The sequence below is a fragment of the Cyprinodon tularosa genome, unplaced genomic scaffold (genome assembly GCF_016077235.1).
Source record: "Cyprinodon tularosa strain WSP-4 unplaced genomic scaffold, ASM1607723v1 ctg56, whole genome shotgun sequence".
NCBI lineage: Eukaryota > Metazoa > Chordata > Actinopteri > Cyprinodontiformes > Cyprinodontidae > Cyprinodon > Cyprinodon tularosa.
The window spans coordinates 543,963-571,852 of NW_024039296.1; the positions used below are offsets into that span (position 1 = coordinate 543,963).

Consider the following 27,890-nt stretch of genomic DNA (forward strand, 5'->3'; position numbering starts at 1 on the left):
GTCCCGCACTTTATGTCAGTTTTAAATGTCAGTCTTGTATATTTCTTGTATATTTGTATATTGCAGAGAGTAAACGTAATTTCATTTCCCTTGTATGTCTTGTACATATGTAGAAAATGACAATAAAAGCTGACTTGACTTGACTTGACTTAATTTTGCTCAGACTGTATATTTAAGTCAATTGTCCTGCTCCAATATGCCTTCTTCCAGTCTTCAACGGGTTTTCCTCTAGGACTTGCTTGTATTCAGCTCCACCCATCTTCAGATGTACTCTGATCAGTTAATGAAAATTTTCTTCAAAGAATATTCATGTCCCGGTAGAAGAATAGTATCTCCAAAGCATGATGCTGCCACCACCACGTGTCACCATTGGGTTGGTGAAACATGTTAGTTTTCCAATTACACACAACTACATAGAGCCAATTAGAAATATTCTGAAGGTATAAAGGTACATAAAGGTGCATCAGCTCATTTTGGGGTGTTATTAGTTTATCTTATCATTAATAATATGTTATATTTATAAAATATATTTATTTAAAAATACTTATTTAAAAAACTGCTAAAAAAAAGTCTCAGAGGAGCTGCAGACTGAAGGTTTTCAGCGTTAAAATGGCAGCAGATTCTGAGCCTGGGATGGAAGGTTAAGAACAGCAGAGTATTTGGTTAAAACCTGACAGATAAAGCCAGGCTTCTTCTGAGGAATCTGGAAAAGAGATTACCACAGGTGAGAATAAGTACATTAAACATATTGCAAAGTCTACAGGAAGCCAACCTGAACTGTATAAATGATGTGGAAAATTAGTTTATATCTGGGTTTAGAAAGTCTACCAGCTGCGCTTTGGATGATTTTTTATAGACAGAGACTGAATATAACAAATATAGGCAACACTTTTTAAACCACTACAAACCAGACACTATGTTTTTTTTTTTTTTTTTAAACAATCTCTGTTTTTTTTTTCTTTTTTTATATTATAAAACCAGATTAAAATACAACATGGATAGAAATTCATGAGGTATGAATACTTTTACAAGTCAGTGAAACACCAGATGTGACCCTGAGTCTGCGGCAGGCGTCAGCTGTCAGATCTGCGGTATTGAGAAGGTGAAGTAAGTTAAAAATTTAACGCATAAGCGACCTGATACAGCCGTTTGTTCCTTGAACACAGACGCTCAGCGATGGCACGGAGAGGTGATGAAGCGTTTATATCAAACTGAATGCCAGCGTTTGTTTTCTCCTACCCAGACCTCCTGGCAAGGTTTTAACAACAGGCTTTAGCTGGGCGATCTCCAGAGCTTCCCATAACATCTCATCCGTCGCCTTCATCTCTGGGTCCAGGTTGAACCTGCACACATGTACCCACCAACCAACATTTAAAACTGCTCTTAGTTAAAACATGACAAATATATAAATACATAAAAGAAAAATAGCAGAAACTTTTCTCATTCATCTAAGATATGAAAAATTGTGCATGTAGATTTTACAGTAAAATCTTTCATTTCAATAAAGCTGTTTAAACATTGATCCAGAACTTTTAATCTATACTTAAAGGTATAGAGAACAAACTTTTATTGGATCATCTATATAAGTGTTCCTCTTAATTGTCAGTAATTCTGGTGATATGTTTATGTAAGGCCGTCCTACGTGCTCGTCCCGTTAGCTATATTTTTCTGCGCATGCATACTTTCACTTGTATATCTGTGGTGAGTTATGGTTTTAAACAGTCATTGAATCTCACCTTTCTCACCACTGTTCTTTGAAAATGGCCGAGGGTCGAAAGAGAAAAAGTGTCTGTGAAGTGTATGAGAAGAAAAGAAAGGCCTCAGAAAAGGCAGATATATCCCAGTGTGATTTGCACGGGAGTGCTCCTTGCAAAGCATTATGGGATTTGCTGTCATAGCGGCCTGTTGTTAACATAGGCTGTCGCTACCTGACAGCGGCGACTTATATCAAAGATGGCACAGGCCCCCAAAGTGGAGGAGCAGTTATGTGACCAATGGGGAGCGAAAAGCAGTGATCATCTGTCCGAATGGTCAGTTAACTGAGTTTCCTATAATGTCCACTATATAGTCCCCGCTCTATATAACGATTGAGTGATTTAGGGGTTCGGGCGGATGCTCGGGCACAATAAACTTGTATGAGCGATGCAAACAGCCACTTTTAAAGCATGCATGAGGAGAAATAGGCTTGTGCATACTCTCGCATGCATTTAATAGGACTTCCCTCTTGGGAGCAGATAAAGGGTTGTGCATGTGCATTTTTTTTTTTAAGAGGGTGCGTCTTTGCAAAAATTTGCGGAAATCCTCCACTATACCTTTACGTATCCAAAAACTGCTGCCTTTTTAAAATCCTCATTGTCTGTCCTCCAGCATGAAGGGACTTTTATGGTATGTACTGATGTTTATAAATAGGCAGCTCTTCTGAACATTTCAGAGAAACGCCTCTTATCTATAAGCAGCTCTACTCATGTTTCAGATAAGTGTGATTAATGGTTGGCACAGCTTTCCCAAATGTTGGTCCTACTGGAAATGTTCTGTGTCCCTCTTCATTAACTAAGAACGCTATCAGCACAATCTGATCTAAACCTCCATTAACGAGCCTTCCTGTTGGAGTTCGTCGTACCGGATGGTGCCGCTGAACAGGAAGGGGTCCTGAAGGATGATTGACAGCCGAGACCTGAGGGTCTGCAGAGGCAGCTTGGAGATGTCGATGTTGTCAATCACAATCCTCCCTATGAAAAAGGAAAAGAGATGGTAGTTTTATTGTTTTACTTCTTTGAAAGCCTAAAGCAGTAATGGAATATAGAGAGACAAATTAGTAGGCACCCACGTTCAGTATGCAAAAAGGTCGTATAATAAATTCATCTTTTTTTTACTGCAGCAGGATCATTTGTCACTGAAATTATTTAAAAACGGTTACAGTTTCTGTACATTTATTCAGAGGAGAAATAATTACTTTAACAAATCTCACCAGTGACTCAATTATTATTCCTCTCAAAGAATATCCATAATTTCCTTTCCTAATAATGCTGAAAGAGTTTTTATTTTATGCCTCATATTTTCAAAATCTTTTTGGACACTAAGGTACTTTCAATAAGAAATGTAATCAAAATTGAAGAAAACATGGTGAATCTGTTAAAAAGGTTGATTTGTGCACAGACACCATGTCTGTTTACATTCTGAGAGGACAATCAGAACAACAGCATGCATGGGGCAAATTTAGAGCACTGTGAGCCGTTTAAACAGGGCCAGCTTTATGGTGTACAAAGCCATGGGCGGTTCTACACGGGGGCCACCAGGGGCCAGAGCCCCTGTACAACTGTTCCTAGCTCCCTGCAGTCTAAAGAGGGAGTGCAGCTACAACTAAAATGAATTGCTTCCATTTGTAACAAGTAACTGAATTAAGTTTGCCCAACTTCATTTATTCATCTTGGCAACTTATAAATTAAGTGATTCAATTGGATCAACTTGATTTAATTACCTTTTAACCCAATTGAAGCAGTTAATTTAAATCATAGCTACATTCTATTTTTATTGCTATTGCTGCTGTGCTGAAGACAAAATGCTAAAAAGAAAAACCTGTAATGATCATATGCACTGGAATAGATGTACTACGACTAATGGGTCCCTTCCTTGGACCCATTTCATTTTTTCCTTTACAGTTTTGTTTTAAGTATGATCTAAATATGAAGGTGATAGTTAAGTCCTACAGAGATTGGATCATAGTTTCATCTGCTGATTCTGATCTTTAACAAAATAAACAATAATTTATGAGTTTACTAACCTTCTAGTTATTATCTTATTAAAACTGGTAACTCTGTAAATTGACCTAATATCCCAAAGAAGGGCTCTTTTTCATCTTTTAGTAGATATTTGTTTAGGAACTAATTATTTCAGTTGCTTTATTTTCCATGAAATTAGAAATATACAATATATAAGCATAAACTTCTATTTAAACTAAATGGGGTGCAAATTGCAATTAATTTAGTGCACAAGTGCCTTTTTGATTTTGCTGTTCACTTCATATATTTTAAATGATAAAATATTTTTCTGTTTAATGCTTTTCAGTGCCTCCATTAAAAAGTGGCCTCACCGTGCCACTATACAAAAACCACTCATAGTAAAAAAATATTTAAAAACGTATAATAAAAGAAAAAGACAAGCAGCCAGATGTCTAATCATATATGTAATTAAAAACGACTCTTTTTATTTTAGCTATCAAAGTTATTTTCTGTCCCAATCAGGAAGGATTACGGAGCAACTAGATAAAAAAAAACACATCCAGAAAAAAACCCAAAAACTTTTAAGACTTCGTTTTGAAATCAAATATTTTAATCTCTACAATAAGTAAATTCCTTTTCACTTTGTTTCATTTCCTGTTTCCCACATGTATGAATATGAGGCGACACAGAAAGCTCTTCCTTTATCCACCAGGCTGGAGAGAGACCCATAAGATTACCACATTGCTTGGTACGGGGAATGTTAAAGGAGGTAAACTAATATCTCAAAGCAAACAAAAGAAAAATGTAGCATCCTAAACTTACCAAGTATCCATAAAGAAATTACTCGATTCTACCTAAATGTATCATTTGTAATCAATGCCCTCCTACTCATGTTACGATTGTAAAGGACGGTGGAGGATCTGTATCACTGTTTATCTTCCCAAGGCCTTAGAAAGCATCTTAGAAATGTTTGTTTTCTAACAATCTGGTGGAGATTATTAGAAAATATACACAAGTTTGTCATCATCAGGTTTGTCAGCAGGAAAATGTTCCAACCTTTATGGAAAAATTAACCAAAAAAAGTTGGTCGATCTTTCACAGTCATCTTAATCCCTAAGAGAGCTAAGAAGAATCCTGAGATGAACAGAAGAGTCCAACAAAAGAAAAGGGACTGACTGCAGTTCTACTGTAAGGTGCAAAAGCCAAGGTCAATGACCGGTGTACCTGACATGTAACAACCATAGCATGCATATTGCTTTAGGTTAATAGACTATATTAATTAGGCTATGTATGCTTCCAGAAAAGAAAAGAAAATAGCCACCCTCCCCCTTCTTTTTTTTTTTTTTTTTTTACAACTGGACTACTGGGGGTAATAATAAATGAGCCACGAAGGATTTGGTTTAAATCTTACCAACATGATTCTTTTTTCTGTATTGAATAGATCTCCTAAAATCAAACCTTTTCTGTATTTATGTTTTCAGATTAAGCAGTTGTAGAATATTTATCTATAATATGCCTTTTTCCACATCTTTACCAGAAGTGCTAACAAACAGGTCTTTATCTGTGATGTTAAATGAAATTTTACCCTCAAACATGTCCACCATGCGGAAGAAGGCCAAGGAAAAAGAAGATTTCCCGCTGCCAGTTCTTCCACAGATCCCCACCTAAAATAATAAAAATCCAGGTAAATGGCTCTGATCTGTAGAGTCTCTACAGACAGTTACATTCACACGCTCACTGCTCACCTTCTGACCGGGATGCACATGTGCGTTGACATTTTTGAGCACAGGTTTTAGTGTGGCATCATAACGGACGCTCAGATTCTGGATCTTTATTTCTCCTTGTCGAGGCCAACCCTCGGGTACCTGAGAGACACCTGAGACACACACAATACATTCTTGTTTGCTCTTTTTGGTTAGAGCAAATCAAAGAAAGGATTATTATTTTTATTTTATATCAGAATTAAAACTCTATGAATGCAAAACATTAGAGGCTAAAAGTCTTTGGTATAAACACAGTTAAAGACTAAAAGGGTGCGGGCTGAAATATGACTGCTCCACTCACTGAGGAGTCCCTCGTAATTCTCCGGTTCAATTTTGAGCAGGCCATTAATCCTCTTGACGGAACCAAGCTGCACCTCCATGTCTGCCAAGTTCCTCACCATCCAGTTCATGTAGTTAGACACCTGATACAAGAGGACAGCAAGGACAGTTGAACTCACGTAGTCCCCCCAGCCTGGACACACAGCTACATGACTGCACTGCGTAGTCTGAATGCTGCGTGACAGAAAGGCTGAATCAGGCAAAAGGACTAAAGTGTCAGAGATTTTTGAGAAAATCTAATAACATTATTATCTTTTAAGATTGTTTTCCAATTTTAAAGTACTTAAAAACAATCATAAAACACTCAAAAAAGAAAAACAATTAACCATTTATAGGTTGTACAGTAAAATACCTTCAAGTCAAGAGTGTTATTGGAGGACAGAACAAGAAAAAAAAGTATTTCCTTGGCAAAAACTCAAGGTCAGTATAATTATCAAAAATAGTCACATGATAAAAAAATAAAAATAAAAAGTTATAGATAGAAAGAAACATTATGGTACAGCATAACCCTAAATAACCCTGTGTAGTGGCGGCCTAGTGGTTAGGGCATAGGGCTTGGAATCCTGAGGTTCTTAGTTAAAGCCCCACTCCCACAGTCTGGGTCTCTGAGCAACACCCTTAACCCCACACTGCTCCCCAGGGAACGGGTTAAATGCAGAGGTAAATTTCTCCAATGTGAGATCAATAGAGTTAAATTATTATAAATATTAATGCTGATGTTGGAACTTTAATTTCTTATTTTTTAGCATAGCTTATTACCTTTTTAATCAGCTTTTTCACTTTTAAGTTAGCCTTTTAACAGTTTTAATTTTCTTATAACATTTTTAACAGAATTAACTTACTTGTTTCAATCTTAATTTACCGCAGGTAGAATATCACACAAAGTTGGCAACATTAGATTAATGGTTGTATGCTATGAAGCATTTAGGCTCAGCTTTAAGACAGAGGTGGACCTTGCAGACCCTGCAGATCACATTTGACCTCATGATTTTGCCAAGTTTTCTGCAAAGTGGTGTTTATATCCAATGGTAACCTGGACAATAAGGTTGAGGAATTGTTTCTGCTAAAATATAAGATGATGTGATTTCTAATTTGCCAATGTTCTTTATAATAAGACAAAAGAAAAAAGGACTGACACCAAAAACTTTATACTTTACTTTATATTCATTTTTTTTTCTGTGGTCAAAAATTCAGCCTTGTTCATTCATCTCAATCTTTTAGCAAAAATAAAAAAAACTAGTTTCATTTTCAAAGAATTAAACTAATTTTTAAATGTTCAATTACACCTACAATTACAATATCTACATTTTTTTTAAATCCCTTTTTCTTTGCAATATTTACAAGGATGCACTGGATTACTGTACATGTGTGCCACTGACTTCTGAGAGGTGCATTGCAACAAAGCACTACATGATGATGTGTGGACAGGGCAGTTGTTCAAATGAATCATTTCAATCCAAGTTTCGGGTTAAAGATGTGTTTGCAAATCTGCAAATATTACAAGAGAGTGTTGAAGGCATAGTGCAGATAATGGAGTACAGAAGGGCCGCTTTAAAAAAAACTGAACCAAGATGAGAAACAAATTGTAGGAACCGTTCCAAGATTGGAAATCTAATGACTGAGTATGTGGAGTACATTTAAACTCAAATGGAAAAGAGATTGCTAGACTTAAACAAAAAAAGTTGGGAGGCAGTGAATTTCAGGCTCTTACAGTTTCTTCTGCTGTGAATGTAAGTGCAAAATAAAACCTTCTTGGTAGAGGCAATATCTGTGAGAGTACATATTTCTGTCTATGACAAATTTTTTTCACACATAAACAACATTTTTATGCAATAAACCAACACAAAGCCATGCATAGTTGTCACAGTTTGATGCAAAAACTATATCAAGCACTTGTACTCAACTCTGTTTTTACTTCTGAATAAAATCTAGTCCTATGTGTTTGTCTCATAGTAAATAAACAGGAACACAAAGACCAAAGAACATTCAGGTTTTTAAAAATAAAGTAATATTGTGAAATTATATCAAAAGCTTTAATTATGTCAAGAAGCACGGTTCAACCTTTCATCTAAAAAAGGAAGGAGTACATGGAAGTCTATCAATTTGTAGGCAGTCAGAGTACAGGTCGATAAAAATAAATGCCTTTTTTTTTGTTGATTTTCCATGTCCCATGTTTTCTTTCCAGTTCACAAACATGCACTAGTTTGGATTGGTCTGTCATGTAAATTTGCAATAAGATTCATCCAAAAAAGGAAAGGACGTACCCTTTTATAGTGAGATCTATCCTTTGCATTTAAAGCAGGGATGCTAGAGCCCTGCTTTCCAAATATTAGGCCACCACCTTCTCTGAAGTTTGGGATTATTAGTTCAGTTCAGCCAATGAATAAATAACTATGCACTGATCAGATGATTTATAAAAAACTGGGGTGGGATGGTGGGGTTGCAGCAATTAACCACGCTGCTCGTAGGGAAGTTGTAGGGAAGCGGCTGTTCCAACCTTTGCATTTCTGCATTCTCCCGATTGGTGCCCGACTTTACACGAGTGAATAAAGTGAACATCATTAGGGGGCAGGATTGTTGTGGTAGAAGGTTTGCAAGCAAGTTTGGTTGTCGCCGGTGTCTCAGAAGCATCTTGCTAACCAGTTAGCAACTTAGTGCTAGTAGGTTCCCAATGGGAAATTACATTGGGACCATTAGCACTTAGCAACGACACTGTCAAGGAACGCTATGCACAGATGAAACTAACAGGAGGAGGAGAGTTTTGTGTAGGAGGTCATGGATGAGTCTCCTCCGTCTTAAATTTTTTATTTAGAGGAGGAAAGTGGGGACGAAGTTGTTGTGGAAGAGGACACCAGGGTGGCAGAAGCTTGGTTTGGTTAGAAGGCTTACTGGCGTACATGTTTGAGCCCTTGCCTCACAATGCTGGCAGTTCTGTTGGCTCTACGCCTGCTGAAGACACAGACGTCCATCAAAGAACACTTGGGCGTAACTCAATGGTAAAGTAAATGATTCTTATTTCTTATTTCAATTGTTGTGTATATAAGCTGCGACATATGAAGATGCTATGACCGAAAATCTTTTATTGACAGATGACCGTTGATATATGATTGGCCAAATTTAGGTGTACAAGCTGACGTATAACTAACTGGCCTGCATAAGATAACGAAAACCCCCCCACAGATTTTAAGATAGGGTGTTTTTAAAAATAGACATTTTCTAACTTTTGAGACAATATTGTCTGAGAAAGAGTACATATATATAAATGTTGAAGCCAGAATGATTTGACACTTAAATATGACTTCCCTACGACTTTATAAAAAGACAATTGAAATCAAGATAAATTCAATCTGCAGCAACAAGATTATATTTTTTAACCAAAACAATCCAATAAAAAGTTTTTTGTATAGTAAGAAAGGCAAATTATGATGTCTTAGTGATGAACCTTGAGTTAAAATGAATATGGCTTTTCTTTGTGCAGATGTGCAGCTGTTGCTGCATACTTTAAATGTACGAGATCTTAGTTAAAGAATAAAACATGCTCACCATGAGAGCGTATGTGAGTCCCAGCCCCACCAGGCCAGGGGGTAGCTGGTTGTACAGAGAATTAGTGATTGACGCTACAGCCGCCACCAGCACCACACAGGCTCCAACGTACTCCTGCAGAACACAGCAAGGAAACTCGATGAGCAGCTGAACAGGACACATTGAAGGTAGAGTGATCCTTGGGGAACATTGGTTTATTGACAGAGCACATCAAACTGATGAACATGTGTAGTTTTCTGCATTTCTCCACACGGTCTAATTAACATGTCAAGGCTTTGTCAGCAACTTATGAAGGAACAGCAGCTGAGGCATTAAACATGACATGAAGACTGCATTTTATGGAAATAGCCAAATCAGGCCACTGGTTTACCAGTAATTGAACAGAGGGAGCAGTTAGCCATATACTCTGAGATGATTGTGAGTCAGATCAGAGACCAACAGAGAAGCAGAACCGATCTGAAATTTAAATATCTAAACAACAGATGGGTCATTACCATGCGGACCTCCAGCCAACGGTTGGCAGCCGTTAGGAAGAGCGAAGCGATGTTGTTGGCGTCGGTGTACTGCAGCAGCCTCTGCCGGAACCTGGGCTCATACCTGCCGAAGAGAAGATTTTATTTGTTCCACAACGTCTCAAACTCTGTGAAAGTTCCCCTGATGGCAGCTTTTGGCTGCCTGACAGACTCAGAGGCAAAATTAAAGAGGGGGAAGGTCATCCTCTGGCACGATGATTACACTGCAGGGAAGTAGTCCAATAACTAGTTATAGGTTTCTGAGGCTGCTTTTAACTACACAAAAAATTTGATTCATATCAAAAACTTAACAAAAGAAAATACCTGGCAAATATACAATACATCAGGTATTGTATATTTTGCCAGGTATTTTCAGTAAGGAAAAGGGACGACTGCTATCAGCAGACATATCTTTAGTGTCCCACAGTGGGAAATTTAGGAAGAAACAAAAATATCCTGAATACGGTTAGCTTCATGATGTGAGCAGAAAGTTAAAGAGAGACAGGGACAAATGCATTATAAAAAGAGAACATTAAAAGGATGAAAACATTAAAGAGCGGCAGCCTCTGATACAAAGTGACCAGCTCTGTTTGGTGCTGTAAGGAAATAATGAACAATTAGAAGTCAAACTCTTCTGCTGTGGCAGCAATTCCCACCATTTAGTATGCTGAGGCTAACATGGCATTAGGTTATGCTAAAGTTGCATCTTTTCTGCAGCACTAAGTATATTTTGTTGCATCCGAGCCTGCTGGATGTAGACAAAAAGACAAAAGTTTTTCAGGTGGAATCATTCAGAACAGTCTAACCTTATCCTAAGGCAGCCATTTCAAGCATGCAGCATGCTGAGGTGCTGAAATGTTAATCAGTGCAGAAAGAGCATATGCATGGTATACTGAGATCTGATAGTGTTAAGATCACTTCTTTGTTTTATTCTTTCAAGGACTCTCATAAATTGGAGCTGATGAGTATATGGCTTCTCTTTATTTTTGTTTTTTGTTTTTTCCTACTTGCTCTGATTTTGTTTTATTTTCCTATATTGTAATCATGTAAACCACTTTGCATTGTCTTTGTACTGAATTGTGCTATACAAATAAATTTGCCTTGCGTCTGAGCCCTCATATTAAGTATACTGAGTTGTTATATACCTTTATGGTTGCTTCAGCATCAGACATATAGAGAGGCCATAAAGGAGTATTATTCACATAAACCTGTGTTACTTTAAACATCACTCAACACCATGGCAGAAATAACAGTTTGTTCATTTCAAAAGAAAATTCAAAGTCAATCATATGTTAATCAGCTAGAAGAAAGAAAAAGCACTCGTTTAAGCTGCTTCAAATCACTTTATACGGACAAGCTTCCATTAAAGTTCCAATATATCTTTCCTTTAACAACAAAAAACAAACGACTTTCAAAACCCAATTTCTAAAAGCAACAGCAATTGTGCTTCAAATTCTTCAAAAAAAACAAAACAAAACAAAAAAAAAAAAAAAAATATATATATATATACATATATTTATATATATATATATATATATATATATATATATATATATATATATATATATATATATATATATATATATATATATATATATATATACACAGTACACATATATATATATATATTTAAGCTGTTTCAAATCACTTTATACGGACAAGCTTCCATTAAAGTTCCAATATATCTTTCCTTTAACAACAAAAAACAAACGGCTTTCAAAACCCAATTTCTAAAAGCAACAGCAATTGTGCTTCAAATTCTTCAAAAAAAAATAAATAAAAATAAAATAAAATATATATATATATATATATATATATATATATATATATATACAGTACATATATATGTATAAATTGCTTTTTTTTATTTCTGCATTCCCGTATTTTGCACAGAACACCACTTTTAACAACATTGTGACTTAGAGTTACAAGCTGCGTGCCACTTCTCCTGCAGAGCTGACAGCAGAACACATGCTTTGTACCTGAGGGCCCGTATTGTGGTGAGTCCCTCTACTGTCTCAGAGAAGTGGGAGAGTAAAGGCAATTGGGTTGCATCTTCCAGCTGCTGCAGGTCCCTGACCATCAGAGAAAAAAAAGGGAAAATATTGAATTTAAAATTAAATCATTAATGGACCTGACGGGAACTGCAGCTTTACAATTGATGAATGATACGATAGATGAAAACAGATTTTAATATCCTTTGACACTCTCCTCCTGACTCACCTGGAAGCAACTCTGAAGTATTTCTGAATGAAATAGCAGGTGATTGCAAGCGGCAGAAGGGCAATGAGGAAAACGGGCGTCACATAAGAGATGACCCCCAGGGCGGACAGACACAGCAGGGTGGAGCGGGAAAGACACTCCAGGGTGGTAGGGATGTGCTGGTCGATTGTGTTAGTGTCCGTGGAAAACCTGTTGAGAATGCTGCCGAGCGGAGTGGTCTCAAACAGCCTTTGCAGGGCAAAGGGAAAAAAAGATGCAGTTATGAAAAACATCAGAGACTGTAGCAAAATTTGATCAGTTCTGAGTTTTAATATAGACGATTTAATGTGTTATAAGATTTGTTTAACTTTTTTCCCCATGGAATGGTAACTGTGTTATTTTAACTTAACTGCATTAAATGTAATTAGCTATAGCAGACTAGAATAAATAGAATTATCTGTTACTTTGAATTATCTAATTACTAAAAGGTGTATATTTATTTTAAACCCCTGACACCCATTTTTGTAAATATGAAGCAAACCCTTTGTATTATGTACACAGGTGAGATAGCATGTACATTCCCCCATTGCCAATGTGTAGCCTCCTTGGGCAGTGTTTAACTAGGAACCTTTGGTAAGCTTTTATTTCCATTAAATCTGGTCCCAAATAATGTATGTTATCATTGACTGTTATCAATGTTGTCATTATTTTGTAATATACCTACATTTCAGGCATCAAGGGGTTAATACACTTCTTTCAACATCTATTCATTTCTACTCACTTCCTCTTAAGACATAAAACTCTTAGTACGGTAACTACAGTTGCCTGTTTTTGTTAAAGCTTCCGATAATAACTAAAATGCTGTAAAATATGTAATACATATTTCAGCGTTTTCTGATTATACCTGATTTTATGATTATAACCAATGAATTAGGAGTTATCATTTACCTAATCAGACATATTTTTTCTATTTTCTTTATCTAGCTTGCTGTTTATCCATCATTTATAAGTGTTACTACTGGTGGCCATATTTCCTCCCCTTCCCAGTCCTTCCTTATCACATTATTTATATTATGACTTTTGTATTACTGATTTCTTAATAATTTGATATTCGTCTCCCATCAAAAGTTTTTTATTATGTATTTTGTATCATCTGTGTTATAGATTCTTTACGTTATTTATTATTTATTTTTACTTCGTATTAAATCCTTATTCATCATACGTTACTAAATTCCTGTTTTCAGATTTCTGACGTTTTCATTACTAAGTTTTTGCTACTATCTGATATTTCTTACCTATTTAACCAATACTAACACTCCTGCTGAAATAAATTTTACTGCCTTATCTATAGCCAATTTAAACCCTTACTTACCTATTAAAGATAATTCCTTACATATGAATTCTTATTTCATTTCTATTTAAAAACATAATTTTCTCACCTTATATGTTGTGTTTGTTTTTAAGTTTTCACCTATTTGTTACACAATATATCTATCATTGCATGTTTGTGTTTTACTCATTGCTTAGTAATTCTCTTTTTTGTTTGGAGGATTCAACACAAAGTAAATGCATTTTTTTTCCCAAAAAGGACTTCCATTATCTTGTACCTACAATAAACGTTTTATATATAACTTATTTATTTTTGCACTCTTTTCACTCAGTTGTTTCTCTTTGTGCCAATTAAAGCTTTTTTATTTAAATTTTTTGCATGAGTGAGAGTCTATGAAGGACATGCGAGTGTTCCTCTGTGTTCAGGGAAGAGCTGATGGCTTGGCTTCAGTCGGGGGAAACAGATTGTGCTCGGAGTAATGAGGCTAAATTAAGGTGCTTTTAACTGCGTCTCTTTATATAAATTATCTGTTCGGCACACAGATACAGAGAGACACGGTCCGCTGTTACCTAACATCCTGTTTTCGCCTGATATGAGCCAGACCTGCGCTTATGCTCACACTGTGGGTTTTGTACCTCATGGGGGCCAGTATGATCTTGTTAAGGAGGTTGTGGTGCAGCCCCTTGGCCACTTTCAGGCCCGTCCACTCCACAGTCACAGAGGTGGCCAGACAGAGGATGATGCCAAGGCAACAGAGCACGCTGAACACGGACAGATACCACGAGTGGCTGAAGCCACAGTCCTGCAGCAGAGAGACACATCCATCAACTCGATGGCGGTGACGCTTTGAGTGTCCAATCAGGGCTCACTTAGTGTGCTTTTACTGTAATTACCAACACAATTAAACTGTGAGGCTGGTTAAATATTAGCCATCTAATGCAGCGCAAACCAGTGGAGCTAAAAGCTGAGCTGGCAACCTTTGAACAAACACTAAAAGAAAAGTGCTGATAATGCTCTGTTGTTGCCCGCTTTCTTCTTAATTCATCAGCTTCAACCTTCACTTCAAATGCTTCTGCTGTTTTTTGTCTTTTTATGAGTAATGCTGTGTTTTTTCAATGATCTAATTAAGCCATGTAGCATAAAATAGAAAAATACAGGGATTCCAAATATAATTAAATTCTGAGTTGCTTCTGGCTGAGAACATCAAACCAAAATCCACAATTAATTAAATGAAATTAATTGTTTCATTAATGGTTGAAGCTTCTGTGGTAAGATGAGGAGTTCATATGGAACGGCAGTGCAGTTATGAACATTAAAGCATCCCACATTAAGTCTGTTTAGATCTTTAATTTCATGCCATCTAAAACAAAAAAAATGGTTCAGTTTTTTAACATAAGGTCAGTGAATACAGGAAAAATGAAACAAAATTGCCTTTCCAATTGTTACAATCACAGATATCAGTTGGGATTTTTTATGTAATAGGATGGCACCAAGTAAAGAGCCTGATTGTAAAGTAAAAGGAAAGTAATTTTAAGTAATTTTTATTTTTTTTATGAACAACATATTTGGCCGCTTTAGTCTGATAGCCAACATAAAGCCATCGATTCGGTTTACACTGCAGTAAGACGAGCCAAAAAAAAAAATCACCCACAGCTGATAAAGACAAGTCCTGAAAAGTTTCAGCTTTAATCACTAAAAGTTGGTTTTAAAAACTTTTGAATCAGTTAAATACAAATGCAAACAACTATTTACTTAAAATTTTATTAATGATAAAACATGAAACCCAGGTTTCTTCCCATCCCACTATAATGGTATGTTGATTTGTTTTGCCACGTATCATAAAATCCCAATTAATATGATAATATATCTGAATTATATGTGATAAAATGGGAGAAGGTTCAACAGCTGTAAATACATTCACAATCCACATTAAATCCATGTTGTTCTGAAAATATTAAACAGGACCAAAAATTTTTTATTATTTTCCAAATTCAAGAAATTATCTCTGTCCTATCCTGCTACAGTTTAAGAAGTATGAATTCAGTATATTATCCGTTTAGTCAATGAAAAGCCATGTTGAATTTTTCTCTCCCTGTTGGTTTAAACTTGACTTTCAAACAGGACTTGTCTCCACGTGGATTAATCCAAAGCACAGATTAGATAAACCTGACAAAGAATGTCTCCAGCTCAGCCATGCAAGATGCACTTGGTGACGATTTAAATGCACTTAGTGGCATTAATAGCCTATTTGTGTTTGTGTTCCACAGAACCCTTCAGGCCACCAGACTCTTCAGCCTTTAAATGACTGTGTGAAATATGACCCTACATTTCATGTGACTGGACAAACACACACACAGATATGTTTTAAACACTCCATACATTTTCAATCCATCCCATGGCCTAACCTTGACCCTAATATAAACCGTCTTAACATCCAGTAGTAAACCCCAAGAAAATGCCCTCAGTTTATAACTAAAATACAGAGTCCCCCCTCCATAAAACTATTATTAAAGTTGTTGCTACACTTGTCCTGGATACAGCAACCAGACAACAGCTGGTGTGAAACTCACAGTGTCAATGACGCAGTGCAACCCTCCTCACTGTATTTATACTGAATGCCATGTGTTTCATGTGCTATTAGAGTCTAAAGAAGAGAAACTGGATTTAAACAGCGAACAACAAAGTTGATAAATCTCATATGCAAACTGTATTTTCAATGGTGGCGAATATTAACCTTTTGCAATCTCTTGGATTTTCCATTAATGCGTGACTCCAGCTCTGATATGCAAGATGACTGAGCTGCTGCTGCTGCTGCTTCAGGGTGGTTTAGTGAATGCTCCATCTGGAGCTGCCAAAGCGTGTGTTTGGGTTTTAGGTCAGCTCTGTTCAACTGAGATTCAGTAGAGAATTAGTGAGGAGAGCGGGAAGAAAAGAAAAGAAAAAAAAAGCTATGATGATTTCCCTGAAGGGGAATTCTGCAGTTATTATACCCACTTGATAACTATAAGGAATAGAAATCGCTTTATTGCACTGGGTGTTTAAATATTGCAATGGGATCCAAATGTAAAAGTGTTTTTACAGCATTTGGGGTCGTATTGTTAATTCTGACAACATTGTGTGTAGGAATTTGTGCATAGGGATTTCTTATAAGAAAGATGTCTGTCTGGAGTGCACAAATCTACCAATCCCATTGGAGTTGAGATGATGCATGAAGATGGTGAACATGAAAGCTTTAGCTGAACCCGTAAACACTAACCAAGCTGCACGCTTTTAAGACTTCTCTGTGTTACAAACAAGAAAGCAGAAAAAGAGGATTTATTCAGGGATCAATCAGATTCTCACCTTAACTAGGGTACAGTTGTGAGCCGTGGCATCCAGCTTGGCCATGATGACATGTGACGTCCAGTGTGCCAGCCAGTAGTCAATGGCGACCATGAGGGAGTGCTTGAGGAGTTGTGAGAGGAGGAGCAGAGAGAGGAGGGGGAGGCCGGCACAGGACAGGTAGGTGCCGCAGGAGCGCCAGGGGATGGTGGCTCGCTGACGCATCACCTGCGACAGGTTGTCGTCATCTTCGCTTTCTAAGGACTCATCTGGGATGAAGAAGAAAATTGACAGATTAATTTCTACTTTTAGTAAGCCAGAGTCTCAAATGCTCTCTGACACTTGGAATATTTCTACTTCACTTGCTCTTTTTTCCTGTTTAATGCACATTTCTATATGTTTTCTCCACCATCTTAATAAAAAGATATTTCTGGGGCAACAAACATGGTAGAAAACCTAACCAAAGAAAGAAAGGAGACTTTAGGGGAAATAGGTTGCCATGCAAAATATCCATTGCCTTTAAACCTCATAATTTTCAGTCACATTACAGACCACACAAACCTCAATGCATTGATGGGCGTTTTACATGACAGACCAACACAAGGCAGCGCATAATTATGACAACTTACTAATAAAACATACATTTGCTATCAGTCCACTTTACTCTGAGAAATGTAAATAAAATCCAGTGAAACCAGCTGCTTTCGATTACAAATGACATCTACCTATACATCACTTAAATACAGTATAAATGCAGCTACTCTTCTATGGTTTGTTGGAGGACGCAATGTGAACTGTAAACCAAATAACAGCAGAAAGGTCATGGATAGAGTTGTGGAGATTATAAAATCATATTCAAAGCTTTCAACATCTGTGGGAGTAAATGTATAATCAGAAAAAAATAAAAAAGTGCAACACAACTCCAAATCTAACAGCAGCAACCATCTAAAGAAAACAGTCTGGACAAGGAGGACTTCTGGAGGAGCTACAAAGATCCACAGCTCAGGTGGGAAGATCTCTTTACAGGATAACCATTAGTCATGAAGTCCTGCGATTTCAACTTGTGGAGGAGTAACAAGAAGCCAGCCTTTGAAAGAAAACAATCAGAGGCCCAGTTTGCCACAAAACTCTAAGGGGACACATGAAAAATAACTCAACCTTCTGTCCAATATGCAATATGGTCTGTGTGGCAATAAAATAAACTGCCAGGACGCTGAAGAGTGAGGCAGAGTTTCAGCTTCAAGCAAAACAAACCATAACCTGCAGCTATAATGGTTCATATCAAAACATTAGTATGTTTGAAAGTTGTGAGAGCTTTTACAAAAGGTGGAATTTTTTTTTTATATATATCCTCTACAGCAGGGGTGTCAAACTGGTTCCAGAAAGGGCCGTGTGGCTGCAGATTTTCTTTCCAACCAAGCAATACCACACCAGACTCCAGTCATCTCATCAAGGGAGTCCAATCTGAACATGATGTGTTGATGATATGAACGGCCCTTTCTGGAACCAGTTTGACACCTGTGCTCTACAGCATTTATTCCAAGTCAGGATTATGACCCTACCTGATGTCACGGGTCAATGGATGAGTGTAGAAAATAAAGTAAACACTAAAAATGATAAAAATGAAGCATACTAAGGTGTCTAACGTAGAAAAACATCACATAGAAATGAATGAATCCAAATACAATGGTTATTGGTACTGTTTTTATTAATATAAAACCTATTATTAAAAGATGTTTTAGATACATTTATATTTTATCAAGGTACTTTGGGTGATGAATCCATTCTAACACTTTTTTTGTGGGTCAGAAGCCAAAAAGTTTGGGAACCTTTGCTCTACACCATCAGAGCTTCAGTTGAACTGAAGCTTTTTTTGACAGAAGGAAAAAAAAGGATAAAAAGAAGAAATTTGAATTCTAGAGATTCAGCTGTAGAGAAAACAAAAAGTGATTCTACAAAATAGTGACTCACTGTTGATGTAGAAAATCAAACTTTTATCTAAAAAAAAAAAGTATAACCGGTATCTTTCCCCCACACTCCACAATCAAGCATTCCTTCGTTGCTCTGTTACATAACATCCCAATGACAGACTCTGAAATCTGTGGTTGCAATGTGACAAAGGTTCAAGGCTGTGAATGAATTGTTTTGCAAGGCCCTGTCTGCTACTCTACAGGCTACACATCTCGACTCCTCAACTCCAAACAGATGCTCATTCCTGTGGGGGGGATGAGGCGCTAATAAATGAGGTCTTATAATCTCCCCCCCACGATGTGCAGCAGATACAACTCATCACATGCAGCAAGCATCAGAACATGTCGCTCCTTCCAGGCTCAGACATGCTGGAAGTAGAAGGAAAACCAGCTCAGTGAGCAGCAGGTATAAAAAGGGCAACGGCAGCAATAACCTAAAGTCATGCTTTCATTCAGTAGCCCTTCAGGTGGAGGAGTAAGGACCAATTCAGCGTAAAGTGAGAGACAGGCATGACTACAAAGGATGACTGTATTCTATAATAAAGAATTCAACACATTTGCAGTTTTCTACCAGCATCACAATGCCTCTATAGATACGTTGATGGCATTTCTTTATCCAAACCATACGTTTTGTGGCCAAACCTTCTTGCTCCAATGCAAGGACGGCACCTGCAGCTTCTGGAGAATCCAGGGTGCCACCAGCACACGGGAGACAATACAGAGCACAGATAAAGAACACAGCCTCTGCAGCTCAGCATATTCAGCTGTTTTTTAAAGAGAGACACACAGAATGCCACAACAGGAGGCTACTGGACTGAGCGTTGGGATATTTCCTGGTGCTCAGTGAATCTAAAGGAGAGTCTAGAAGAAGACTGAGATTATTTAGCCACTTTTAAGTGTTTGCAATAACTATTATCAATAATAGAAGTACCAGGACTCGCTTGGAGGGATACAGACAGATGGGGGTAAACATTAAAATAGGTTTGGTAAGCTTAAACTTTAATGTAACAGATGCTTCTCAGCAAACACAGCAGGTGAAGGGAAATGACACCCTCCGTCTCTCACCCAGGATGAAATGAGAGATGCTCAGACTGCAGTCATGCATAAATTTACTCCCGCTGGTTGTTTCCCGTCTCCGCTCACCTTCCTCGTCCTCCTCCGTCCTCAGAGTTTCTCTGGAGTACATGGCCCTCCGCAGGTTCTTCCTCTCCATGTTTGTCATGCTCTCAGCCACTGTCTCCTAAAACAGAAAAATAAAAAATGCGCAATTCTGGTAAATAGTTTATATGGCTGTCATGACAACATATAGGAACTTTTGTTTTTAGAGCAGGTTTCTTCAGTAAATAATAAATCTAAGATTTTCTAAAAACATTTTTTTTAATTAATGGTGCAGAGAAACCACATCCTTTCTGTAGCCATGAACAAACCTCTGCCTTCTAACAACATTAAATGAGCCTTTAATTGGTTGGTTTCCTCCCAGCATCTTCCACATGATACTAATGAGGTTGAATGATGAGGTTGCCATTTTAAAAGCTTAATGTGTGGTTGCTCCATCAGTGTGAATACAATGGTTTACGATCCTGTTTGGATTCAATTTATGAACTAGGTCAGACTATTAGAATTCGGGGGGATTTGCTCATTATTCTGCCCACTTTGTGGATTAAACAAGTTATTCTAGTTGTGTCATAGCCCCGTATCATGATGCTGCCAACCCCATGTTTGATAGTTGATCCGGTTTTCTCAGATTTGAAGGCCTTATCATCCAATCATGGAAACAAATTCCAAACAGTGAATCTAAATAACTCAAGCATCAATGTGTGTTACTTGGAGTAGGTGGTTCTCTCTTGCTAAAAGTCCTATCAGTCCGTGTCATAAAAAAATTAAAAATGTTATTGTCAACGGTGACACTGATATTCCAAAAGCTTCCAGTACACGACTTAAACTGTATGTTTTCTGACTATCCCTAATCCTTCTATCCAATTTCCTTTACTAAGGGGATGTTCCAACATAATAGTGATCCATTCAACAAATCCAAACTGGTTGTACAGCTAAAAAATCTGTATAGCATTAAGCACCTGGAACGGCTCTGACCTCAACCCAGCTGAAATCAGGAGATTGTTCTTAAATGCTGGATCCATGGCAGAAAACAAAACATTTCGACAGCGTCTATTGAGAAGAAGAGATTAAATATGCCCCCAGGATTACGTCAGCAGATTCTGAAGGGCATCAAACCAAAATATATTAGTTGCCCACTGGACATTATTATATGTACAATGTTTTCTAAAGGAAACAATTTCAAGCTAGTAAATCAAGTTCTTTTTTACTAACGAATTGAGGCTATTTACTGTCGTCCAAACTGGAAAAAAATGGCATTATTAATAGCATGATGACAGTATGTACATTTTTAATTCTACAATTTTTATATATATATTTTTATAAGATATAATCACTTATTTATCAGTCTCTTTGTACTTATGGGATTATTAAGAAGAAACCTCCTATTTAAAGCAGACTCATTAAAAGCTTATTTTGACTGAGTGGAGTCATTAATCACCGTCTCAAACTCCCGGTCCTGCCTGTTCATGAGGGTTTTCCACTGTTTGAAGAGTTCTGGATCAGAGTTCTGGATATCCTTCAGAGTCCCTTCAGTCTGGATTGTCCCATCTTTCATGGCAATAATCTAATAGGCAAAATTAGGGAAAAAACTATATATATCTTTGTATTTTTTTTTAGAAATATCTCTGTATTTTATAAAATGTTTGAGCGAACATGCCAATGCAGACTATGAGGTCTTACCCAGTCAGCATGTGGCAGGTACTGGAGTTTGTGTGTGACCAGCACCACCGTCCTTTTCTCCTCCCTCAGCAGCTTCAGGATGCCATCCTGCATCAGATGGTCACTCAGGTGGATGTCTAAAGCAGAAAATGGGTCATCCTAAAAATATATAAGCAAATGTTTCAAAGTGCAGAAAAAAAATCTGTTAGAAAAAACAGCAGAACAATAAGTCTACACACTGCTGTTAAAGGCCAGGTTTTTGTGATAAGGAAAAATGAGAAATAGTTTCGTAACGTCCTCCTTCTTAAAGTTGATGAATATCAGTACCATGAAAAAGTGCCCATACCACTCTGAATTTCTTAGATTTAGTCATATTATAATGTATTCTATGTGATAATAAAACACACTTTAACATATTAAGCAGGACAGAGATGTACTGTACCAATACGGCTTCTAATGTATGAGAAATCTTTAATCTAGACTATTTCTTATTGCCACATTGCCAGACAGGACACTGTTTAAAAAAAAAATAATAATCTAGACTATTCCATTGTTTTGCATGCATTTGTTTTCGCTACTTTCAGTTATACTGGTAAAATTTTTTTGTCATAACCTAAAAAGTGTCCCAAACAATATTATTTTGCAAATCGATTAATCCGTTGATTTTTTATATAATCAGATAACCAACGTTTTCTTAAAAAAAAGCCTTTTTATGAAATTAAAACAGATGAAAGCGAAACTTTTACACTACTCTGATTATTTCTTTTTGTGCACTTCCACTTAGTTTAAATTGGAGGAAATAGTGTGGGCTAAAACCACCTCTGGACCCTAGGATTACAACAGGTCCTCAGATCTGTATCTAATATAAAAACGGCTACAAAATTTTATCCTTTATTTTTTTCATAAGAAATTATCAATCTTACTGGTGGGAAGAAAAAATTAAAATCAAAAACAAGCTAGGATGAACATAGCAGTCTAATCAGAAAAAAGGGTGATTGCTCTTCCCTTTAAATGCTTCTGGATCCTGTCACGGTGTTAAGGGCAGAAGGTTCAGGTTTTACATGGTGTCTAAGTATTTATAAAGTAGCCTAATTTGATACTTCAAAAAAAAATCGAAATAAATGCTGGAACAATAAATCAAATGAAACAATAATTTTCTAAAAGACTTAAGTCCATTAGAAAGAGTGACCAGCCCTAAGCTGAAGGAGTATGCTTGTATATAAAATTCAGAAATAGAACAATGTCTGAGTAACTGCAGGAATATTAAGCGAGTCATCAAAAAGCATTCTATAGATACAATACTCTGTACAGACTCACCAGAAAGACCACATTGGTCTGCTGGTACAAGGCTCTAGCCACGCTGATTCTCTGTTTCTGTCCTCCTGATAAGATGATGCCCTGCATGATAACAGAAGGATCTCAATGAAGAATAACACAATGGCCTTTGTTAACATTATGTATTAAGACCCCAGAGCTCAGAAGAATCAAAAGGGATAATGATTTATTCCCTTCATTAGTGGTGCATAAAAAAAGAAAGTCCAGCAGGACTTTGCTTTGATTAAATGAGGTCAGTTCAGCTTCATTCCAGCTGAAAAATCAAAAAGCCCACTGCACAGAAATGATGAAAATGAGCTGCAGAGTTATGTGTAGAATACTTAAAGTGGTACTGACCCGCTCCCCAATCTCTGTCTGGTCCCCCTGTGGAAGGATGTCGATGTCTGGCTGAAGGGAGCAGGCCTCGATGACAGCTTTGTATCTGCAAGCAGAGAGAGAATATGAATGAGGGCAAAGATCAGCTGTTCTTTGTTGCTTTGCCCACCCTCTGCCATTTCAGGTGAATATCGGCTGCTGTTAGGTATGCAGAGAACAACCAAAGCAGAGGCAAAAAGCAGGAAAAGAAACTGCTGCTGTAGTGAGATGAAGAAGTCTGACTCCCGACAGCTCCCAACAGAATGCAGAGAGTGTGAAACTCAGTCCATTAATGTCATTTGAATTCAAAATGCAATCACTGAGCCCTACAGCCCAGACCGTTTCTTAAATGTAATCATCTGTATGTGATATGCAATATCTCTGACTGCTGGAGCCTTATTAAGGATACATGAAGATGGCATAATACAATGACCTAAATAAACCCAAATGTTTACAGATTCTGGAAAGTGAAGGCAGGTCATGCACTAATTTACTTCTACAGCCAATAATATTTTGTAGCAAACCGAAATAAACACTCAAGAAAAGGTTCGGTAAAGAGAAAAACAAATAATTATCTAACTGATAAAATATGAATTGAATAAAAACAATTTAATGTATTGCTCTGGAAAAGATGAATAATCTTGGTTACTAACCTTTAGGAAAATTCTAATCTGAATTCATGTCAGGCTGATAAAAATCTGCTCACTACCAGCAGTAATTTATCCACAAAGCAACACAAACTAACTATTACACACATTAACTGGCACTGACCATGACAGCCATCACTACAAAAAAACACAACCAACAAAACACCTGCTGCAGAACCATTAAGATCATCTGCATCTTGCCAGGTGAACTAAATTGTATGATAGGATGGTGGAGGCAGAGCAGCAGGAGACTTTGTTTGATAAACCACATCCAAAACAACAAAGCACACTGTGCCATTAGTATTTCATGAAAGGAAGGGAAAAACCAAACAAAGCAAAAAACAAGACAAAGCAGTCCATTAAACCTACGGAGAGGCAGCCTGTTGCCATAAGAGAAAGAAAGCAGCTTTTCAAAACAGCCACTTGTTGTGAAATTCATGGCTGTAGGTCTAAGCATGTGCTACTGATGCTGTGTTTTGTGATTTTACCAACAAAGGTGCTCACAGTATGCAGAGTCGCGCCAGGACTGGTTTAAAGAGAGGAGGTTGAATTACAAAACATCTTTGAAATGAAATTATGTTTTATAATCAGGTCAAAAAGTGACTTTAACCTAATCAGGGTTCAGTACTTTCAATTTAGAGCAAAGGCCACTGGGAGAACAGACACCATGCTTTCATTTAACATCCTGGGTTGACAGCTAATAGGTCATAGTAAATACTCAGGAAGTAATTAATGAGTCTACCCAGGCATTTTAATGCTAATGTGTAAATGAAATGTCGAGGTGTCAAGAAAAAAACCCCAAGATAAATAAGAAACCTCACATTTAAATTATTAGAATAACTGATTGAATACAACGACACAAACTAAAACTGTGGTCCTAGATGTTAAGCTCCCATTTATAAAGGATGCATTCAAAGTGCTCTCTTTAAAAAAAAAAAAAAAAAGTGTTAGGCCTGAAAGCTTTTGATCAAAAGCAATTTTTGATAATGGATCTAAAAACTGTGCAGATTTTATATTCTTTTTATTAAAAACACTTTTAAAGTTGTTTCTATACTGTGTAATTTATTTATCCCCTGGGATTACTCCTTCAAGGAAATTCTGGTTCCAGTATCTTATTTAGAGGACAAAAAGTTAAAGCAAGATGTCATTAAAGACAATATAATATAACAGACAATATAAAAAGATTGCATATAGTACAAAAAAAGAAAAGCATACAAAAGACATAAGGTTGTAATGTCCTGGAACATGTTTCCCTTAGATACAAAAAAAAAAAAATAGCTTATATAAATAGCAAAATAGTTCATGTAATAGTTCATATTACATTTCCACCTATACCTGATAAGTTCCTAAATACATTTCTGTTTGCTTTTTAACAAAAGATTGTTTAAACAAATCAGAAATGAACATGACATCTTAAGATTCTGAACAGGACTTTAAAACCTGTCCATTGTTTGCTTGGCTACATATAAGTAGACAAAACTGTTGTTATACCCCTTGCTTACTGAAAGAAAAACCCACAATGATCAGAAATATGAAAAATGGCTACATGAAAGGAAGCTTTTCAACCTTGCTGAAACAGGATGACTTTTAAAAATAAACACATGAAAAAGACCGGAACAAAAATTTTGTTCTATTAGAAAGCTCTCATATACACTATTAGAACGCTCTCATATACACTATTAGAACGCTCTCATATACACTATTAGAAAGCTCTCATATACACTATTAGAACGCTCTCATATACACTATTAGAACGCTCTCATAAACACTATTAGAACGCTCTCATAAACACTATTAGAACGCTCTCATATACACTATTAGAACGCTCTCATAAACACTATTAGAACGCTCTCATATACACTATTAGAACGCTCTCATATACACTATTAGAACGCTCTCATATACGCTATTAGAACGCTCTCATATACACTATTAGAACGCTCTCATATACACTATTAGAACGCTCTCATATACGCTATTAGAAAGCTCTCATATACACTATTAGAACGCTCTCATATACGCTATTAGAACACTCTCATAAACACTATTAGAACACTCTCATATACACTATTAGAAAGCTCTCATATACACTATTAGAACGCTCTCATATACGCTATTAGAACGCTCTCATAAACACTATTAGAACGCTCTCATATACACTATTAGAACGCTCTCATATACGCTATTAGAACGCTCTCATATACACTATTAGAACGCTCTCATATACACTATTAGAACGCTCTCATAAACACTATTAGAACGCTCTCATATACACTATTAGAACGCTCTCATATACGCTATTAGAACGCTCTCATAAACACTATTAGAACTAGGGGTGGGTATTGGCAAAGAAGTCACGATTCGATTCGAATCACGATTCACATGCCACGATGCGATTCTATCACGATGCATCACGATACTTGAAATATTGCGATGCATTGGGATATTTTCACTGAACACTGTAAGAAAAAGATACAGCCCTTACCAGTGGCTGACTGGCTGGGTGTGATCTGGATAGTGTCTTCAATTGATACATAACTGAAAGCAACTGAATTCATACATAGCTGTATTTATTGAAATTACTTTTGGAGGTGTTGCCATGAAAACAAATACTGGACAGAAATATTACTATTACTGGCATGGACACACCAACAAAAAGATCTTAGGATTCATCAAACTTAAAATAACAAAATGAGGATAATCAGTCCGGACATGCTTATGACACAAAGCAGCAGGCGTCAACACATCCGCAGCGACATCTGCTGGACTGGAAGTTGTATTCCACTTAGTTTGATTGATGTGCGCCAACCATTAATGTATTTTATTTGTTCATTTTTTTTTTAATAATCGATTCTTGCCTTCAAGAATCGATTCAGTAGATCACAAAAATTAGAATCACGATGCATCGATTTGACGATTATTTTGCACACCCTTAATTAGAACGCTCTCATATACACTATTAGAACGCTCTCATATACACTATTAGAAAGCTCTCATAAACACTATTAGAACGCTCTCATATACACTATTAGAACGCTCTCATAAACACTATTAGAACGCTCTCATAAACACTATTAGAACGCTCTCATAAACACTATTAGAACGCTCTCATATACACTATTAGAACGCTCTCATACACGCTACTAGAAAGCTCTCATACACGCTACTAGAAAGCTCTCATACACACTACTGAAAAGCTATTAGCGGATTTCAGTTGAAACGGAAGGTGTTTCAGTTTAAACGGAAGGTGTTTCAGTGAAACAGGAAGGACCGTCATTACACCGGAAGTTGTTTTAAACGGAGGTCATTCTGGCTAGCTCCGTACATTTTGTGCTATCTCCGGCCGAAATTGTATCAAATAAAATTATTGATTCATGCTCAGCTATCCGCTAAACAACTCACAGAAGCATGGGCATTACTCGACTTTATTTTTTATGTTTTTGCTTCAACAGAGATCCTTTTCCGGTGTTGTGTGAAATTCTGTTCCCATGTGAAAATCTGTTCCACCTGTGTTGGGAGCGCGCCGCGCATTGCAGCCACATAAGCGGATCTGATCATTTCCCAGGCCTTTCGGATCATTTCTTGGTTAAATAAAAAGTCGTAAAATTATACAAGGTTGAGACATTTAGTTTAATCAGCCGCTGTTGTTTACAAAATTGTAAAATAAAAAAAATAAATGCGGTTTTCTTATGCTGTTTTGTGTTGTTATTTTAAACGCCAAGAGAATCAGTCTCTTTCCAAGTTTTTTCACTTCAGCCTGACAGAAATAAAAGTCAAGTCACCAAATACCAAATTTGTATTTATAATTTTTTATTACTGATATAAGATGATGGGAAGTGCCTGATAGCAGTTCCATAATATGGAAACAAATTAATTTAGCTGCAAATCTTAAACTGTGTTTATTCCTCTCTTCATCAACAACAAACCATCTGGATTCGGTGATATTTGAGCAATGTTTGCCTAAATTAAAGGAGGGGGACCATATATTTTAGCGTTCTAATAGTGTGTATGAGAGCGTTCTAGTAGTGTATATGAGAGCTTTCTAATAGTGTATATGAGAACGTTCTAATAGTGTATATG

General features: G+C 36.8%; 1 protein-coding gene across 4 annotated transcripts in view; it reads right to left on the minus strand.

Moving 5' to 3' along the window:
- Positions 1 to 27,890, minus strand: part of abcc8 (ATP-binding cassette, sub-family C (CFTR/MRP), member 8) — a 102,835-nt gene that overhangs the window by 10,056 nt on the left and 64,889 nt on the right. For 2 of the 4 annotated variants that reach the window (XM_038305483.1, XM_038305486.1), the window contains exons 21-37: positions 23,146 to 23,230; positions 22,792 to 22,872; positions 21,496 to 21,633; positions 21,254 to 21,379; positions 19,843 to 19,939; positions 19,342 to 19,398; positions 16,751 to 16,998; positions 14,044 to 14,210; positions 12,100 to 12,327; positions 11,859 to 11,951; positions 9,859 to 9,961; positions 9,365 to 9,478; positions 5,784 to 5,904; positions 5,465 to 5,595; positions 5,305 to 5,383; positions 2,621 to 2,729; positions 1,240 to 1,343 (exon numbers count right to left, since the gene is read on the minus strand). In XM_038305483.1, the coding sequence (XP_038161411.1) occupies positions 1,240 to 1,343; positions 2,621 to 2,729; positions 5,305 to 5,383; positions 5,465 to 5,595; positions 5,784 to 5,904; positions 9,365 to 9,478; positions 9,859 to 9,961; positions 11,859 to 11,951; positions 12,100 to 12,327; positions 14,044 to 14,210; positions 16,751 to 16,998; positions 19,342 to 19,398; positions 19,843 to 19,939; positions 21,254 to 21,379; positions 21,496 to 21,633; positions 22,792 to 22,872; positions 23,146 to 23,230 (2,081 nt within the window). The remainder of the gene's footprint in view (positions 1 to 1,239; positions 1,344 to 2,620; positions 2,730 to 5,304; positions 5,384 to 5,464; positions 5,596 to 5,783; positions 5,905 to 9,364; positions 9,479 to 9,858; positions 9,962 to 11,858; positions 11,952 to 12,099; positions 12,328 to 14,043; positions 14,211 to 16,750; positions 16,999 to 19,341; positions 19,399 to 19,842; positions 19,940 to 21,253; positions 21,380 to 21,495; positions 21,634 to 22,791; positions 22,873 to 23,145; positions 23,231 to 27,890) is intronic. The other 2 variants (XM_038305485.1, XM_038305487.1) reach the window with 1 other exon arrangement.